We start from the raw sequence: 21473 nt of genomic DNA, 5'->3' as shown, positions 1-21473 counted from the left end.
ACACAGAGGGATCTATTATATAGAGTCATTACACGCAGAGCGATCTATTATATAGAGTCATTACACGCAGAGCGATCTATTATAGAGTCATTACACGCAGAGGGATCTATTATATAGAGTCATTACACACAGAGGGATCTATTAAATAGAGTCATTACACACAGAGGGATCTATTATATAGAGTCATTACACACAGAGCGATCTATTATATAGAGTCATTACAGACAGAGGGATCTATTATATAGAGACATTACACACAGAGATCTATTATATAGAGTCATTACACACAGAGGGATCTATTATATAGAGAAATTACACACAGAGAGATCTATTATATAGAGTCATTACACACAGAGGGATCTATTATAAAGAGAAATTACACACAGAGAGATCTATTATATAGAATCATTACACACAGAGGGATCTATTATATAGAGACATTACACACAGAGAGATCTATTATATAGAATCATTACACACAGAGGGATCTATTATATAGAGACATTACACACAGAGAGATCTATTATATAGAGTCATTACACACAGAGGGATCTATTATATAGAGTCATTACACACAGAGGGATCTATTATATAGAGACATTACACACAGAGGGATCTATTATATAGAATCATTCCACACAGAGAGATCTATTATATAGTCATTACACACAGAGGGATCTATTATATAGAGTCATTACACACAGAGGGATCTATCGTATAGAGTCATTACACACAGAGGGATCTATTATAAAGAGTCATTACACACAGAGGGATCTATTAAATAGAGTCATTACACACAGAGGGATCTATTATATAGAGTCATTACACACAGAGGGATCTATTATATAGAGTCATTACACACAGACGGATCTATTATATAGAGTCATTACACACAGAGGAATCTATTATATATAGTCATTACACACAGAGGAATCTATTATATAGTCATTACACACAGAGGGATCTATTATATAGAGTCATTACACGCAGAGGGATCTATTATATAGAGTCATTACACGCAGAGGGATCTATTATATAGAGTCATTACACGCAGAGGGATCTATCGTATAGAGTCATTACACACAGAGGGATCTATCATATAGAGTCATTACACACAGAGGGATCTATCATATAGAGTCATTACACACAGAGGGATCTATTATATAGATTCATTACACACAGAGCGATCTAGTATATAGAGTCATTACACACAGAGCGATCTATTATAGAGTCATTACACACAGAGGGATCTATTATATAGAGTCATTACACACAGAGGGATCTATTATATAGAGTCATTACACACAGAGGGATCTATTATATAGAGTCATTACACACAGAGGGATCTATTATATAGAGTCATTACACACAGAGGGATCTATTATATAGAGTCATTACACACAGAGGGATCTATTATATAGAGTCATTACACACTCTATATAATAGATCCCTCTGCGTGTAATGACTCTATATAATAGATCCCTCTGCGTGTAATGACTATATAATAGATCCCTCTGCGTGTAATGACTCTATATAATAGATCCCTCTGCGTGTAATGACTCTATATAATAGATCCCTCTGTGTGTAATGACTCTATATAATAGATCCCTCTGTGTGTAATGACTCTATATAATAGATCCCTGTGTGTAATGACTATAGAATAGATCCCTCTGTGAGTAATGACTCTATATAATAGATCCCTCTGTGTGTAATGACTATATAATAGATCCCTCTGTGTGTAATGACTCTATATAATAGATCCCTGTGTGTAATGACTATATAATAGATCCCTCTGTGTGTAATGACTGTATATAATAGATCCCTCTGTGTGTAATGACTCTATATAATAGATTCCCCTGCGTGTAATGACTCTATAGAATAGATCCCTCTGTGTGTAATGACTCTATATAATAGATCCCTCTGTGTGTAATGACTCTATATAATAGATCCCTCTGTGTGTAATGACTCTATATAATAGATCCCTCTGCGTGTAATGACTCTATATAATAGATCCCTCTGTGTGAAATGAATCTATATAATAGATCCCTCTGCGTGTAATGACTCTATATAATAGATCACTGTGTGTAATGACTCTATATAATAGATCCCTCTGTGTGTAATGACTCTATAGAATAGATCCCTCTGTGTGTAATGACTCTATAGAATAGATCCCTCTGTGTGTAATGACTCTATATAATAGATCCCTCTGTGTGTAATGACTCTATATAATAGATCCCTCTGTGTGTAATGACTCTATAGAATAGATCCCTCTGTGTGTAATGACTCTATAGAATAGATCCCTCTGTGTGTAATGACTCTATATAATAGATCCCTGTGTGTAATGACTCTATATAATAGATTCCTCTGCGTGTAATGACTTTATAGAATAGATCCCTCTGTGTGTAATGACTCTATAGAATAGATCCCTCTGTGTGTAATGACTCTATAGAATAGATCCCTCTGTGTGTAATGACTCTATATAATAGATCCCTCTGCGTGTAATGACTCTATAGAATAGATCCCTCTGTGTGTAATGACTCTATAGAATAGATCCCTCTGTGTGTAATGACTCTATATAATAGATCCCTCTGCGTGAAATGAATCTATATAATAGATCCCTCTGCGTGTAATGACTCTATATAATAGATCCCTCTGTGTGTAATGACTCTATATAATAGATCCCTCTGTGTGTAATGACTCTATATAATAGATTCCTCTGCGTGTAATGAATCTATATAATAGATCCCTCTGCGTGTAATGACTCTATATAATAGATCCCTCTGCGTGTAATGACTCTATATAATAGATCCCTCTGTGTGGAATGACTCTATATAATAGATCCCTCTGCGTGTAATGACTCTATAGAATAGATCCCTCTGTGTGTAATGACTCTATAGAATAGATCCCTCTGTGTGTAATGACTCTATATAATAGATCCCTCTGTGTGAAATGAATCTATATAATAGATCCCTCTGCGTGCAATGACTCTATATAATAGATCCCTCTGTGTGTAATGACTCTATATAATAGATCCCTCTGCGTGTAATGACTCTATATAATAGATCCCTCTGCGTGTAATGACTATATAATAGATCCCTCTGCGTGTAATGACTCTATATAATAGATCCCTCTGCGTGTAATGACTCTATATAATAGATCCCTCTGCGTGTAATGACTCTATATAATAGATTCCTCTGTGTGTAATGAGTCTATATAATAGACTCCTCTGTGTGTAATGACTCTATATAATAGATCCCTCTGTGTGTAATGACTCTATATAATAGATCCCTCTGCGTGTAATGACTCTATATAATAGATCCCTCTGTGTGTAATGACTCTATATAATAGATCCCTCTGTGTGTAATGACTCTATATAATAGATCCCTCCGCGTGTAATGACTCTATATAATAGATCCCTCCGCGTGTAATGACTCTATATAATATAGGAGTTTCACTTTTTGTATTAAAGAACTGAAATAAATGAACTTTTTGATGATATTTTAATTTTGTGAGATGCACCTGTATTAGTGGATCAGGAGGGGGACAGGATGTATTAGTGGATCAGGAGGGGGACAGCATGTATTAGTGGATCAGGAGGGGGACAGCATGCATTAGTGGATCAGGAGGGGGACAGCATGCATTAGTGGATCAGGAGGAGGACAGCATGTATTAGTGGATCAGGAGGGGGACAGCATGCATTAGTGGATCAGGAGGGGGACAGCATGTATTAGTGGATCAGGAGGGGGACAGGATGTATTAGTGGATCAGGAGGGGGACAGCATGCATTAGTGGATCAGGAGGGGGACAGCATGCATTAGTGGATCAGGACGTGGACAGCATGTATTAGTGGATCAGGAGGAGGACAGCATGTATTAGTGGATCAGGAGGGGGACAGCATGTATTAGTGGATCAGGAGGGGGACAGCATGTATTAGTGGATCAGGAGGGGGACAGCATGCATTAGTGGATCAGGAGGGGGACAGCATGTATTAGTGGATCAGGAGGGGGACAGCATGTATTAGTGGATCAGGAGGGGGACAGCATGTATTAGTGGATCAGGAGGGGGACAGCATGTATTAGTGGATCAGGAGGAGGACAGCATGTATTAGTGGATCAGGAGGGGGACAGCATGCATTAGTGGATCAGGAGGAGGACAGCATGTATTAGTGGATCAGGAGGGGGACAGCATGCATTAGTGGATCAGGAGGGGGACAGCATGTATTAGTGGATCAGGAGGGGGACAGCATGTATTAGTGGATCAGGAGGGGGACAGCATGTATTAGTGGATCAGGAGGGGGACAGCATGTATTAGTGGATCAGGAGGGGGACAGCATGTATTAGTGGATCAGGAGGGGGACAGCATGTATTAGTGGATCAGGAGGGGGACAGCATGTATTAGTGGATCAGGAGGAGGACAGCATGTATTAGTGGATCAGGAGGGGGACAGCATGTATTAGTGGATCAGGAGGGGGACAGCATGTATTAGTGGATCAGGAGGGGGACAGCATGTATTAGTGGATCAGGAGGGGGACAGCATGCATTAGTGGATCAGGAGGGGGACAGCATGTATTAGTGGATCAGGAGGGGGACAGCATGCATTAGTGGATCAGGAGGGGGACAGCATGCATTAGTGGATCAGGAGGGGGACAGCATGTATTAGTGGATCAGGAGGGGGACAGCATGTATTAGTGGATCAGGAGGGGGACAGCATGTATTAGTGGATCAGGAGGGGGACAGCATGTATTAGTGGATCAGGAGGGGGACAGCATGTATTAGTGGATCAGGAGGGGGACAGCATGCATTAGTGGATCAGGAGGGGGACAGCATGTATTAGTGGATCAGGAGGGGGACAGCATGTATTAGTGGATCAGGAGGGGGACAGCATGTATTAGTGGATCAGGAGGGGGACAGCATGTATTAGTGGATCAGGAGGGGGACAGCATGTATTAGTGGATCAGGAGGGGGACAGCATGTATTAGTGGATCAGGAGGGGGACAGCATGTATTAGTGGATCAGGAGGGGGACAGCATGTATTAGTGGATCAGGAGGGGGACAGCATGTATTAGTGGATCAGGAGGAGGACAGCATGTATTAGTGGATCAGGAGGGGGACAGCATGTATTAGTGGATCAGGAGGGGGACAGGATGTATTAGTGGATCAGGAGGGGGACAGCATGTATTAGTGGATCAGGAGGGGGACAGCATGCATTAGTGGATCAGGAGGGGGACAGCATGCATTAGTGGATCAGGAGGAGGACAGCATGTATTAGTGGATCAGGAGGGGGACAGCATGCATTAGTGGATCAGGAGGGGGACAGCATGTATTAGTGGATCAGGAGGGGGACAGGATGTATTAGTGGATCAGGAGGGGGACAGCATGCATTAGTGGATCAGGAGGGGGACAGCATGCATTAGTGGATCAGGACGTGGACAGCATGTATTAGTGGATCAGGAGGAGGACAGCATGTATTAGTGGATCAGGAGGGGGACAGCATGTATTAGTGGATCAGGAGGGGGACAGCATGTATTAGTGGATCAGGAGGGGGACAGCATGTATTAGTGGATCAGGAGGGGGACAGCATGTATTAGTGGATCAGGAGGGGGACAGCATGTATTAGTGGATCAGGAGGGGGACAGCATGTATTAGTGGATCAGGAGGGGGACAGAATGTATTAGTGGATCAGGAGGAGGACAGCATGTATTAGTGGATCAGGAGGGGGACAGCATGTATTAGTGGATCAGGAGGGGGACAGCATGTATTAGTGGATCAGGAGGGGGACAGCATGTATTAGTGGATCAGGAGGGGGACAGCATGTATTAGTGGATCAGGAGGGGGACAGCATGCATTAGTGGATCAGGAGGGGGACAGCATGTATTAGTGGATCAGGAGGGGGACAGGATGTATTAGTGGATCAGGAGGGGGACAGCATGTATTAGTGGATCAGGAGGGGGACAGCATGCATTAGTGGATCAGGAGGGGGACAGCATGCATTAGTGGATCAGGAGGAGGACAGCATGTATTAGTGGATCAGGAGGGGGACAGCATGCATTAGTGGATCAGGAGGGGGACAGCATGTATTAGTGGATCAGGAGGGGGACAGGATGTATTAGTGGATCAGGAGGGGGACAGCATGCATTAGTGGATCAGGAGGGGGACAGCATGCATTAGTGGATCAGGACGTGGACAGCATGTATTAGTGGATCAGGAGGAGGACAGCATGTATTAGTGGATCAGGAGGGGGACAGCATGTATTAGTGGATCAGGAGGGGGACAGCATGTATTAGTGGATCAGGAGGGGGACAGCATGCATTAGTGGATCAGGAGGGGGACAGCATGTATTAGTGGATCAGGAGGGGGACAGCATGTATTAGTGGATCAGGAGGGGGACAGCATGTATTAGTGGATCAGGAGGGGGACAGCATGTATTAGTGGATCAGGAGGAGGACAGCATGTATTAGTGGATCAGGAGGGGGACAGCATGCATTAGTGGATCAGGAGGAGGACAGCATGTATTAGTGGATCAGGAGGGGGACAGCATGCATTAGTGGATCAGGAGGGGGACAGCATGTATTAGTGGATCAGGAGGGGGACAGCATGTATTAGTGGATCAGGAGGGGGACAGCATGTATTAGTGGATCAGGAGGGGGACAGCATGTATTAGTGGATCAGGAGGGGGACAGCATGTATTAGTGGATCAGGAGGGGGACAGCATGTATTAGTGGATCAGGAGGGGGACAGCATGTATTAGTGGATCAGGAGGAGGACAGCATGTATTAGTGGATCAGGAGGGGGACAGCATGTATTAGTGGATCAGGAGGGGGACAGCATGTATTAGTGGATCAGGAGGGGGACAGCATGTATTAGTGGATCAGGAGGGGGACAGCATGCATTAGTGGATCAGGAGGGGGACAGCATGTATTAGTGGATCAGGAGGGGGACAGCATGCATTAGTGGATCAGGAGGGGGACAGCATGTATTAGTGGATCAGGAGGGGGACAGCATGTATTAGTGGATCAGGAGGGGGACAGCATGTATTAGTGGATCAGGAGGGGGACAGCATGTATTAGTGGATCAGGAGGGGGACAGCATGTATTAGTGGATCAGGAGGGGGACAGCATGTATTAGTGGATCAGGAGGGGGACAGCATGCATTAGTGGATCAGGAGGGGGACAGCATGTATTAGTGGATCAGGAGGGGGACAGCATGTATTAGTGGATCAGGAGGGGGACAGCATGTATTAGTGGATCAGGAGGGGGACAGCATGTATTAGTGGATCAGGAGGGGGACAGCATGTATTAGTGGATCAGGAGGGGGACAGCATGTATTAGTGGATCAGGAGGGGGACAGCATGTATTAGTGGATCAGGAGGGGGACAGCATGTATTAGTGGATCAGGAGGGGGACAGCATGTATTAGTGGATCAGGAGGAGGACAGCATGTATTAGTGGATCAGGAGGGGGACAGCATGTATTAGTGGATCAGGAGGGGGACAGGATGTATTAGTGGATCAGGAGGGGGACAGCATGTATTAGTGGATCAGGAGGGGGACAGCATGCATTAGTGGATCAGGAGGGGGACAGCATGCATTAGTGGATCAGGAGGAGGACAGCATGTATTAGTGGATCAGGAGGGGGACAGCATGCATTAGTGGATCAGGAGGGGGACAGCATGTATTAGTGGATCAGGAGGGGGACAGGATGTATTAGTGGATCAGGAGGGGGACAGCATGCATTAGTGGATCAGGAGGGGGACAGCATGCATTAGTGGATCAGGACGTGGACAGCATGTATTAGTGGATCAGGAGGAGGACAGCATGTATTAGTGGATCAGGAGGGGGACAGCATGTATTAGTGGATCAGGAGGGGGACAGCATGTATTAGTGGATCAGGAGGGGGACAGCATGTATTAGTGGATCAGGAGGGGGACAGCATGTATTAGTGGATCAGGAGGGGGACAGCATGTATTAGTGGATCAGGAGGGGGACAGCATGTATTAGTGGATCAGGAGGGGGACAGAATGTATTAGTGGATCAGGAGGAGGACAGCATGTATTAGTGGATCAGGAGGGGGACAGCATGTATTAGTGGATCAGGAGGGGGACAGCATGTATTAGTGGATCAGGAGGGGGACAGCATGTATTAGTGGATCAGGAGGGGGACAGCATGTATTAGTGGATCAGGAGGGGGACAGCATGTATTAGTGGATCAGGAGGGGGACAGCATGTATTAGTGGATCAGGAGGGGGACAGCATGCATTAGTGGATCAGGAGGAGGACAGCATGTATTAGTGGATCAGGAGGGGGACAGCATGTATTAGTGGATCAGGAGGGGGACAGCATGTATTAGTGGATCAGGAGGGGGACAGCATGCATTAGTGGATCAGGAGGGGGACAGCATGTATTAGTGGATCAGGAGGGGGACAGCATGTATTAGTGGATCAGGAGGGGGACAGCATGTATTAGTGGATCAGGAGGGGGACAGGATGTATTAGTGGATCAGGAGGGGGACAGCATGTATTAGTGGATCAGGAGGGGGACAGCATGTATTAGTGGATCAGGAGGGGGACAGCATGTATTAGTGGATCAGGAGGGGGACAGCATGTATTAGTGGATCAGGAGGGGGACAGGATGTATTAGTGGATCAGGAGGAGGACAGCATGTATTAGTGGATCAGGAGGGGGACAGCATGTATTAGTGGATCAGGAGGAGGACAGGATGTATTAGTGGATCAGGAGGAGGACAGCATGTATTAGTGGATCAGGAGGGGGACAGCATGTATTAGTGGATCAGGAGGGGGACAGCATGTATTAGTGGATCAGGAGGGGGACAGCATGTATTAGTGGATCAGGAGGGGGACAGCATGTATTAGTGGATCAGGACGTGGACAGCATGTGATAGAGGCTCAGGAGCAGAGCAGGATACAGGGGCAGCAGTATCCCTGCAGTCCTGTGCACGGCGGCCGTGGCTCGGGCAGGGCGCCCGCTCCGCACACAATGGCTCCAGTGTCTCAGTAGAGATGTTATTTTTCCCCTTCATAGAATCTGCTTTGTTTCAGTGCAGAAGAATCACAACGAGACACAAGATGCGCTGGCACGAGGCCGCGCCGCCTCCACGAGGCATCTATGTGCACATGTAGTGGAGTACAGGGGAGCACATCACTCACATTCGACCCCTCAGAGCTTTTGCTTTCTGCTCCTCCTCGTGGTTCCGTGGCACAGGCGGCGTGGACATCCCTTCATTACAGTAACCATCAGTCACAGAACTGATCTGAGGACCCCTATAGGATCCGCCATCGATAGTCTACGGAGAGAAGGGGAGTGAGGTCAGAACAGATCACAGACATGGCGGACGTCACACTGGGGGGAATCAGCTAAACACGGGGGGAGATGCGGAGGCAACAAGCGCAAGCAGCTCTGGGGGAGGAGGGGGACATAAGAGCACAGCAACGCTCGCCCCGACTGATCACCTGACCATCGAGCAGCTGCAGGGGGACTACAGGTCCCAGCACACTAATATCATACAGATGTATAGTAGGGGATATAGCAGAGCCGTGTCTGTATACAGATGTGGTGTAGGGGATATAGCAGAGCAGTGTCTGTATACAGATGTGGTGTAGGGGATATAGCAGAGCCGTGTCTGTATACAGATGTAGTGTAGGGGATATAGCAGAGCAGTGTCTGTATACAGATGTGGTGTAGGGGATATAGCAGAGCCGTGTCTGTATACAGATGTAGTGTAGGGGATATAGCAGAGCCGTGTCTGTATACAGATGTAGTGTAGGGGATATAGCAGAGCAGTGTCTGTATACAGATGTAGTGTAGGGGATATAGCAGAGCAGTGTCTGTATACAGATGTAGTGTAGGGGATATAGCAGAGCAGTGTCTGTATACAGATGTGGTGTAGGGGATATAGCAGAGCCGTGTCTGTATACAGATGTGGTGTAGGGGATATAGCAGAGCAGTGTCTGTATACAGATGTAGTGTAGGGGATATAGCAGAGCCGTGTCTGTATACAGATGTGGTGTAGGGGATATAGCAGAGCAGTGTCTGTATACAGATGTAGTGTAGGGGATATAGCAGAGCCGTGTCTGTATACAGATGTAGTGTAGGGGATATAGCAGAGCAGTGTCTGTATACAGATGTGGTGTAGGGGATATAGCAGAGCAGTGTCTGTATACAGATGTAGTGTAGGGGATATAGCAGAGCCGTGTCTGTATACAGATGTGGTGTAGGGGATATAGCAGAGCAGTGTCTGTATACAGATGTGATGTAGGGGATATAGCAGAGCAGTGTCTGTATACAGATGTGGTGTAGGGGATATAGCAGAGCCGTGTCTGTATACAGATGTGGTGTAGGGGATATAGCAGAGCCGTGTCTGTATACAGATGTGGTGTAGTGGATATAGCAGAGCAGTGTCTGTATACAGATGTAGTGCAGGGGATATAGCAGAGCTGTGTCTGTATACAGATGTGGTGTAGGGGATATAGCAGAGCAGTGTCTGTATACAGATGTGGTGTAGGGGATATAGCAGAGCAGTGTCTGTATACAGATGTGGTGTAGGGGATATAGCAGAGCAGTGTCTGTATACAGATGTGGTGTAGGGGATATAGCAGAGCCGTGTCTGTATACAGATGTAGTGTAGGGGATATAGCAGAGCAGTGTCTGTATACAGATGTGGTGTAGGGGATATAGCAGAGCAGTGTCTGTATACAGATGTGGTGTAGGGGATATAGCAGAGCCGTGTCTGTATACAGATGTGGTGTAGGGGATATAGCAGAGCCGTGTCTGTATACAGATGTGGTGTAGGGGATATAGCAGAGCAGTGTCTGTATACAGATGTGGTGTAGGGGATATAGCAGAGCCGTGTCTGTATACAGATGTGGTGTAGGGGATATAGCAGAGCCGTGTCTGTATACAGATGTGGTGTAGGGGATATAGCAGAGCAGTGTCTGTATACAGATGTGGTGTAGGGGATATAGCAGAGCCGTGTCTGTATACAGATGTGGTGTAGGGGATATAGCAGAGCAGTGTCTGTATACAGATGTAGTGTAGGGGATATAGCAGAGCAGTGTCTGTATACAGATGTAGTGTAGGGGATATAGCAGAGCCGTGTCTGTATACAGATGTGGTGTAGGGGATATAGCAGAGCAGTGTCTGTATACAGATGTGGTGTAGGGGATATAGCAGAGCCGTGTCTGTATACAGATGTGGTGTAGGGGATATAGCAGAGCAGTGTCTGTATACAGATGTAGTGTAGGGGATATAGCAGAGCAGTGTCTGTATACAGATGTAGTGTAGGGATATAGCAGAGCCGTGTCTGTATACAGATGTGGTGTAGGGGATATAGCAGAGCCGTGTCTGTATACAGATGTGGTGTAGGGGATATAGCAGAGCCGTGTCTGTATACAGATGTGGTGTAGGGGATATAGCAGAGCAGTGTCTGTATACAGATGTGGTTGTAGGTGATGTAGCAGAGCCGTGTCTGTATACAGATGTGGTGTAGGGGATATAGCAGAGCCGTGTCTGTATACAGATGTGGTGTAGGGGATATAGCAGAGCAGTGTCTGTATACAGATGTGGTGTAGGGGATATAGCAGAGCCGTGTCTGTATACAGATGTGGTGTAGGGGATATAGCAGAGCCGTGTCTGTATACAGATGTGGTGTAGGGGATATAGCAGAGCCGTGTCTGTATACAGATGTGATGTAGGGGATATAGCAGAGCAGTGTCTGTATACAGATGTGGTGTAGGGGATATAGCAGAGCAGTGTCTGTATACAGATGTAGTGTAGGGGATATAGCAGAGCAGTGTCTGTATACAGATGTGGTGTAGGGGATATAGCAGAGCCGTGTCTGTATACAGATGTGGTGTAGGGGATATAGCAGAGCAGTGTCTGTATACAGATGTAGTGTAGGGGATATAGCAGAGCAGTGTCTGTATACAGATGTGGTGTAGGGGATATAGCAGAGCCGTGTCTGTATACAGATGTAGTGTAGGGGATATAGCAGAGCCGTGTCTGTATACAGATGTAGAGTAGGGGATATAGCAGAGCCGTGTCTGTATACAGATGTGGTGTAGGGGATATAGCAGAGCAGTGTCTGTATACAGATGTGGTGTAGGGGATATAGCAGAGCAGTGTCTGTATACAGATGTAGTGTAGGGGATATAGCAGAGCAGTGTCTGTATACATATGTGGTGTAGGGGATATAGCAGAGCCGTGTCTGTATACAGATGTGGTGTAGGGGATATAGCAGAGCCGTGTCTGTATACAGATGTAGTGTAGGGGATATAGCAGAGCAGTGTCTGTATACAGATGTGGTGTAGGGGATATAGCAGAGCAGTGTCTGTATACAGATGTAGAGTAGGGGATATAGCAGAGCCGTGTCTGTATACAGATGTGGTGTAGGGGATATAGCAGAGCCGTGTCTGTATACAGATGTGGTGTAGGGGATATAGCAGAGCCGTGTCTGTATACAGATGTAGAGTAGGGGATATAGCAGAGCCGTGTCTGTATACAGATGTAGAGTAGGGGATATAGCAGAGCCGTGTCTGTATACAGATGTGGTGTAGGGGATATAGCAGAGCAGTGTCTGTATACAGATGTGGTGTAGGGGATATAGCAGAGCCGTGTCTGTATACAGATGTGGTGTAGGGGATATAGCAGAGCCGTGTCTGTATACAGATGTAGTGTAGGGGATATAGCAGAGCAGTGTCTGTATACAGATGTGGTGTAGGGGATATAGCAGAGCAGTGTCTGTATACAGATGTGGTGTAGGGGATATAGCAGAGCCGTGTCTGTATACAGATGTGGTGTAGGGGATATAGCAGAGCCGTGTCTGTATACAGATGTAGTGTAGGGGATATAGCAGAGCAGTGTCTGTATACAGATGTGGTGTAGGGGATATAGCAGAGCAGTGTCTGTATACAGATGTGGAGTAGGGGATATAGCAGAGCCGTGTCTGTATACAGATGTAGTGTAGGGGATATAGCAGAGCAGTGTCTGTATACAGATGTAGTGTAGGGGATATAGCAGAGCAGTGTCTGTATACAGATGTAGAGTAGGGGATATAGCAGAGCCGTGTCTGTATACAGATGTGGTGTAGGGGATATAGCAGAGCAGTGTCTGTATACAGATGTGGTGTAGGGGATATAGCAGAGCAGTGTCTGTATACAGATGTAGAGTAGGGGATATAGCAGAGCCGTGTCTGTATACAGATGTAGAGTAGGGGATATAGCAGAGCCAGTGTCTGTATACAGATGTAGTGTAGGGGATATAGCAGAGCAGTGTCTGTATACAGATGTAGTGTAGGGGATATAGCAGAGCAGTGTCTGTATACAGATGTGGTGTAGGGGATATAGCAGAGCAGTGTCTGTATACAGATGTAGTGTAGGGGATATAGCAGAGCAGTGTCTGTATACAGATGTAGTGTAGGGGATATAGCAGAGCAGTGTCTGTATACAGATGTAGTGTAGGGGATATAGCAGAGCAGTGTCTGTATACAGATGTGGTGTAGGGGATATAGCAGAGCAGTGTCTGTATACAGATGTGGTGTAGGGGATATAGCAGAGCAGTGTCTGTATACAGATGTGGTGTAGGGGATATAGCAGAGCAGTGTCTGTATACAGATGTAGTGTAGGGGATATAGCAGAGCAGTGTCTGTATACAGATGTAGTGTAGGGGATATAGCAGAGCAGTGTCTGTATACAGATGTGGTGTAGGGGATATAGCAGAGCAGTGTCTGTATACAGATGTAGTGTAGGGGATATAGCAGAGCAGTGTCTGTATACAGATGTGGTGTAGGGGATATAGCAGAGCAGTGTCTGTATACAGATGTGGTGTAGGGGATATAGCAGAGCAGTGTCTGTATACAGATGTGGTGTAGGGGATATAGCAGAGCAGTGTCTGTATACAGATGTGGTGTAGGGGATATAGCAGAGCCGTGTCTGTATACAGATGTGGTGTAGGGGATATAGCAGAGCAGTGTCTGTATACAGATGTGGTGTAGGGGATATAGCAGAGCAGTGTCTGTATACAGATGTAGAGTAGGGGATATAGCAGAGCCGTGTCTGTATACAGATGTGGTGTAGGGGATATAGCAGAGCAGTGTCTGTATACAGATGTGGTGTAGGGGATATAGCAGAGCAGTGTCTGTATACAGATGTAGTGTAGGGGATATAGCAGAGCAGTGTCTGTATACAGATGTGGTGTAGGGGATATAGCAGAGCCGTGTCTGTATACAGATGTGGTGTAGGGGATATAGCAGAGCAGTGTCTGTATACAGATGTGGGTGTAGGGGATATAGCAGAGCAGTGTCTGTATACAGATGTAGAGTAGGGGATATAGCAGAGCAGTGTCTGTATACAGATGTGTGTAGGGATATAGCAGAGCCGTGTCTGTATACAGATGTGGTGTAGGGGATATAGCAGAGCAGTGTCTGTATACAGATGTGGTGTAGGGGATATAGCAGAGCAGTGTCTGTATACAGATGTGGTGTAGGGGATATAGCAGAGCAGTGTCTGTATACAGATGTAGAGTAGGGGATATAGCAGAGCCGTGTCTGTATACAGATGTGGTGTAGGGGATATAGCAGAGCAGTGTCTGTATACAGATGTAGTGTAGGGGATATAGCAGAGCCGTGTCTGTATACAGATGTGGTGTAGGGGATATAGCAGAGCAGTGTCTGTATACAGATGTAGAGTAGGGGATATAGCAGAGCAGTGTCTGTATACAGATGTGGTGTAGGGGATATAGCAGAGCAGTGTCTGTATACAGATGTGGTGTAGGGGATATAGCAGAGCAGTGTCTGTATACAGATGTGGTGTAGGGGATATAGCAGAGCCGTGTCTGTATACAGATGTGGTGTAGGGGATATAGCAGAGCAGTGTCTGTATACAGATGTAGTGTAGGGGATATAGCAGAGCAGTGTCTGTATACAGATGTGGTGTAGGGGATATAGCAGAGCCGTGTCTGTATACAGATGTGGTGTAGGGGATATAGCAGAGCCGTGTCTGTATACAGATGTGGTGTAGGGGATATAGCAGAGCAGTGTCTGTATACAGATGTAGGTGTAGGGGATATAGCAGAGCAGTGTCTGTATACAGATGTGGTGTAGGGGATATAGCAGAGCAGTGTCTGTATACAGATGTAGTGTAGGGGATATAGCAGAGCAGTGTCTGTATACAGATGTGGTGTAGGGGATATAGCAGAGCAGTGTCTGTATACAGATGTAGTGTAGGGGATATAGCAGAGCCGTGTCTGTATACAGATGTGGTGTAGGGGATATAGCAGAGCAGTGTCTGTATACAGATGTAGTGTAGGGGATATAGCAGAGCCGTGTCTGTATACAGATGTGGTGTAGGGGATATAGCAGAGCAGTGTCTGTATACAGATGTAGTGTAGGGGATATAGCAGAGCCGTGTCTGTATACAGATGTGGTGTAGGGGATATAGCAGAGCAGTGTCTGTATACAGATGTAGAGTAGGGGATATAGCAGAGCAGTGTCTGTATACAGATGTGGTGTAGGGGATATAGCAGAGCAGTGTCTGTATACAGATGTAGTGTAGGGGATATAGCAGACCAGTGTCTGTATACAGATGTAGAGTAGGGGATATAGCAGAGCAGTGTCTGTATACAGATGTGGTGTAGGGGATATAGCAGAGCAGTGTCTGTATACAGATGTAGGTGTAGGGGATATAGCAGAGCAGTGTCTGTATACAGATGTAGTGTAGGGGATATAGCAGAGCCGTGTCTGTATACAGATGTGGTGTAGGGGATATAGCAGAGCAGTGTCTGTATACAGATGTAGTGTAGGGGATATAGCAGAGCAGTGTCTGTATACAGATGTAGTGTAGGGGATATAGCAGAGCCGTGTCTGTATACAGATGTGGTGTAGGGGATATAGCAGAGCAGTGTCTGTATACAGATGTAGTGTAGGGGATATAGCAGAGCAGTGTCTGTATACAGATGTAGTGTAGGGGATATAGCAGAGCCGTGTCTGTATACAGATGTGGTGTAGGGGATATAGCAGAGCCAGTGTCTGTATACAGATGTAGAGTAGGGGATATAGCAGAGCAGTGTCTGTATACAGATGTAGAGTAGGGGATATAGCAGAGCCGTGTCTGTATACAGATGTGGTGTAGGGGATATAGCAGAGCAGTGTCTGTATACAGATGTAGAGTAGGGGATATAGCAGAGCAGTGTCTGTATATAGATGTGGTGTAGGGGATATAGCAGAGCCGTGTCTGTATACAGATGTGGTGTAGGGGATATAGCAGAGCCGTGTCTGTATACAGATGTAGAGTAGGGGATATAGCAGAGCCGTGTCTGTATACAGATGTGGTGTAGGGGATATAGCAGAGCAGTGTCTGTATACAGATGTAGAGTAGGGGATATAGCAGAGCCGTGTCTGTATACAGATGTGGTGTAGGGGATATAGCAGAGCAGTGTCTGTATACAGATGTAGTGTAGGGGATATAGCAGAGCAGTGTCTGTATACAGATGTGGTGTAGGGGATATAGCAGAGCCGTGTCTGTATACAGATGTGGTGTAGGGGATATAGCAGAGCCGTGTCTGTATACAGATGTAGTGTAGGGGATATAGCAGAGCCGTGTCTGTATACAGATGTGGTGTAGGGGATATAGCAGAGCAGTGTCTGTATACAGATGTAGTGTAGGGGATATAGCAGAGCAGTGTCTGTATACAGATGTGGTGTAGGGGATATAGCAGAGCCGTGTCTGTATACAGATGTGGTGTAGGGGATATAGCAGAGCAGTGTCTGTATACAGATGTAGGTGTAGGGGATATAGCAGAGCAGTGTCTGTATACAGATGTGGTGTAGGGGATATAGCAGAGCCGTGTCTGTATACAGATGTGGTGTAGGGGATATAGCAGAGCCGTGTCTGTATACAGATGTAGAGTAGGGGATATAGCAGAGCCGTGTCTGTATACAGATGTAGTGTAGGGGATATAGCAGAGCCGTGTCTGTATACAGATGTGGTGTAGGGGATATAGCAGAGCCGTGTCTGTATACAGATGTAGAGTAGGGGATATAGCAGAGCCGTGTCTGTATACAGATGTAGAGTAGGGGATATAGCAGAGCCGTGTCTGTATACAGATGTAGAGTAGGGGATATAGCAGAGCCGTGTCTGTATACAGATGTAGAGTAGGGGATATAGCAGAGCCGTGTCTGTATACAGATGTAGAGTAGGGGATATAGCAGAGCCGTGTCTGTATACAGATGTGGTGTAGGGGATATAGCAGAGCCGTGTCTGTATACAGATGTAGTGTAGGGGATATAGCAGAGCCGTGTCTGTATACAGATGTGGTGTAGGGGATATAGCAGAGCCGTGTCTGTATACAGATGTGGTGTAGGGGATATAGCAGAGCAGTGTCTGTATACAGATGTAGTGTAGGGGATATAGCAGAGCCGTGTCTGTATACAGATGTAGTGTAGGGGATATAGCAGAGCCGTGTCTGTATACAGATGTAGAGTAGGGGATATAGCAGAGCCGTGTCTGTATACAGATGTAGTGTAGGGGATATAGCAGAGCCGTGTCTGTATACAGATGTAGATGTAGGGGATATAGCAGAGCCGTGTCTGTATACAGATGTGGTGTAGGGGATATAGCAGAGCCGTGTCTGTATACAGATGTGGTGTAGGGGATATAGCAGAGCCGTGTCTGTATACAGATGTGGTGTAGGGGATATAGCAGAGCCGTGTCTGTATACAGATGTAGTGTAGGGGATATAGCAGAGCAGTGTCTGTATACAGATGTGGTGTAGGGGATATAGCAGAGCAGTGTCTGTATACAGATGTAGTGTAGGGGATATAGCAGAGCCGTGTCTGTATACAGATGTAGTGTAGGGGATATAGCAGAGCAGTGTCTGTATACAGATGTAGTGTAGGGGATATAGCAGAGCCGTGTCTGTATACAGATGTAGAGTAGGGGATATAGCAGAGCCGTGTCTGTATACAGATGTGGTGTAGGGGATATAGCAGAGCCGTGTCTGTATACAGATGTAGTGTAGGGGATATAGCAGAGCCGTGTCTGTATACAGATGTAGTGTAGGGGATATAGCAGAGCCGTGTCTGTATACAGATGTAGAGTAGGGGATATAGCAGAGCAGTGTCTGTATACAGATGTAGTGTAGGGGATATAGCAGAGCAGTGTCTGTATACAGATGTAGTGTAGGGGATATAGCAGAGCAGTGTCTGTATACAGATGTAGTGTAGGGGATATAGCAGAGCCGTGTCTGTATACAGATGTGGTGTAGGGGATATAGCAGAGCAGTGTCTGTATACAGATGTAGTGTAGGGGATATAGCAGAGCCGTGTCTGTATACAGATGTCGTGTAGGGGATATAGCAGAGCCGTGTCTGTATACAGATGTAGTGTAGGGGATATAGCAGAGCAGTGTATGTATACAGATGTAGTGTAGGGGATATAGCAGAGCAGTGTCTGTATACAGATGTAGGTGTAGGGGATATAGCAGAGCAGTGTCTGTATACAGATGTAGTGTAGGGGATATAGCAGAGCAGTGTCTGTATACAGATGTGGTGTAGGGGATATAGCAGAGCAGTGTCTGTATACAGATGTAGTGCAGGGTGCAGGGGATATAGCAGAGCAGTGTCTGTATACAGATGTAGAGTAGGGGATATAGCAGAGCAGTGTCTGTATACAGATGTAGTGTAGGGGATATAGCAGAGCAGTGTCTGTATACAGATGTAGAGTAGGGGATATAGCAGAGCTGTGTCTGTATACAGATGTAGTGTAGGGGATATAGCAGAGCAGTGTCTGTATACAGATGTAGTGTAGGGGATATAGCAGAGCAGTGTCTGTATACAGATGTAGTGTAGGGGATATAGCAGAGCAGTGTCTGTATACAGATGTAGTGTAGGGGATATAGCAGAGCAGTGTCTGTATACAGATGTAGAGTAGGGGATATAGCAGAGCTGTGTCTGTATACAGATGTAGTGTAGGGGATATAGCAGAGCAGTGTCTGTATACAGATGTAGAGTAGGGGATATAGCAGAGCTGTGTCTGTATACAGATGTAGTGTAGGGGATATAGCAGAGCAGTGTCTGTATACAGATGTAGTGTAGGGGATATAGCAGAGCTGTGTCTGTATACAGATGTAGTGTAGGGGATATAGCAGAGCAGTGTCTGTATACAGATGTAGTGTAGGGGATATAGCAGAGCAGTGTCTGTATACAGATGTAGAGTAGGGGATATAGCAGAGCAGTGTCTGTATACAGATGTAGTGTAGGGGATATAGCAGAGCAGTGTCTGTATACAGATGTAGAGTAGGGGATATAGCAGAGCAGTGTCTGTATACAGATGTAGTGTAGGGGATATAGCAGAGCAGTGTCTGTATACAGATGTAGTGTAGGGGATATAGCAGAGCAGTGTCTGTATACAGATGTAGTGTAGGGGATATAGCAGAGCAGTGTCTGTATACAGATGTAGTGTAGGGGATATAGCAGAGCCGTGTCTGTATACAGGTGTGGTGTAGGGGATATAGCAGAGCAGTGTCTGTATAAAGATGTGTTAAAAATAGTGTAGGGGATATAGCAGAGCCGTGTCTGTATACAGATGTAGTGTAGGGGATATAGCAGAGCAGTGTCTGTATACAGATGTAGTGTAGGGGATATAGCAGAGCAGTGTCTGTATACAGATGTAGTGTAGGGGATATAGCAGAGCCGTGTCTGTATACAGATGTAGTGTAGGGGATATAGCAGAGCAGTGTCTGTATACAGATGTAGTGTAGGGGATATAGCAGAGCAGTGTCTGTATACAGATGTGGTGTAGGGGATATAGCAGAGCAGTGTCTGTATACAGATGTGGTGTAGGGGATATAGCAGAGCAGTGTCTGTATACAGATGTAGTGTAGGGGATATAGCAGAGCCGTGTCTGTATACAGATGTAGTGTAGGGGATATAGCAGAGCAGTGTCTGTATACAGATGTGGTGTAGGGGATATAGCAGAGCAGTGTCTGTATACAGATGTAGTGTAGGGGATATAGCAGAGCCGTGTCTGTATACAGATGTAGTGTAGGGGATATAGCAGAGCAGTGTCTGTATACAGATGTGGTGTAGGGGATATAGCAGAGCAGTGTCTGTATACAGATTAGTGTAGGGGATATAGCAGAGCCGTGTCTGTATACAGATGTGGTGTAGGGGATATAGCAGAGCAGTGTCTGTATACAGATGTGGTGTAGGGGATATAGCAGAGCAGTGTCTGTATACAGATGTGGTGTAGGGGATATAGCAGAGCCGTGTCTGTATACAGATGTGGTGTAGGGGATATAGCAGAGCAGTGTCTGTATACAGATGTGGTGTAGGGGATATAGCAGAGCAGTGTCTGTATACAGATGTAGGTGTAGGGGATATAGCAGAGCAGTGTCTGTATACAGATGTGGTGTAGGGGATATAGCAGAGCCGTGTCTGTATACAGATGTGGTGTAGGGGATATAGCAGAGCAGTGTCTGTATACAGATGTGGTGTAGGGGATATAGCAGAGCAGTGTCTGTATACAGATGTGGTGTAGGGGATATAGCAGAGCCGTGTCTGTATACAGATGTGGTGTAGGGGATATAGCAGAGCCGTGTCTGTATACAGATGTGGTGTAGGGGATATAGCAGAGCAGTGTCTGTATACAGATGTGGTGTAGGGGATATAGCAGAGCCGTGTCTGTATACAGATGTGGTGTAGGGGATATAGCAGAGCCGTGTCTGTATACAGATGTGGTGTAGGGGATATAGCAGAGCAGTGTCTGTATACAGATGTGGTGTAGGGGATATAGCAGAGCCGTGTCTGTATACAGATGTGGTGTAGGGGATATAGCAGAGCCGTGTCTGTATACAGATGTGGTGTAGGGGATATAGCAGAGCAGTGTCTGTATACAGATGTGGTGTAGGGGATATAGCAGAGCCGTGTCTGTATACAGATGTGGTGTAGGGGATATAGCAGAGCAGTGTCTGTATACAGATGTAGTGTAGGGGATATAGCAGAGCAGTGTCTGTATACAGATGTAGTGTAGGGGATATAGCAGAGCCGTGTCTGTATACAGATGTGGTGTAGGGGATATAGCAGAGCCGTGTCTGTATACAGATGTGGTGTAGGGGATATAGCAGAGCCGTGTCTGTATACAGATGTGGTGTAGGGGATATAGCAGAGCAGTGTCTGTATACAGATGTGGTGTAGGTGATATAGCAGAGCCGTGTCTGTATACAGATGTGGTGTAGGGGATATAGCAGAGCAGTGTCTGTATACAGATGTGAGTGTAGGGGATATAGCAGAGCAGTGTCTGTATACAGATGTGGTGTAGGGGATATAGCAGAGCCGTGTCTGTATACAGATGTGGTGTAGGTGATATAGCAGAGCAGTGTCTGTATACAGATGTGGTGTAGGGGATATAGCAGAGCCGTGTCTGTATACAGATGTGGTGTAGGGGATATAGCAGAGCCGTGTCTGGGGGGTAT

The 21473-nt window shown here is 46.1% G+C and overlaps 1 protein-coding gene across 1 annotated transcript in view; it reads right to left on the bottom strand.

The window, feature by feature from the left end:
* LOC141161317 (kalirin-like) overlaps positions 1 to 21473 on the bottom strand; it is a 621825-nt gene that overhangs the window by 127642 nt on the left and 472710 nt on the right. The window contains exon 27 of the mRNA XM_073646130.1: positions 9159 to 9295. Within this exon, the coding sequence (XP_073502231.1) occupies positions 9159 to 9295 (137 nt within the window). The remainder of the gene's footprint in view (positions 1 to 9158; positions 9296 to 21473) is intronic.

Source organism: Phyllobates terribilis, unplaced genomic scaffold (assembly GCF_046119375.1).
Source record: "Phyllobates terribilis strain yellow unplaced genomic scaffold, ASM4611937v1 Scaffold_9__5_contigs__length_417890890, whole genome shotgun sequence".
Lineage (NCBI taxonomy): Eukaryota > Metazoa > Chordata > Amphibia > Anura > Dendrobatidae > Phyllobates > Phyllobates terribilis.
This window is presented reverse-complemented; position numbering and strand designations above follow the sequence as displayed.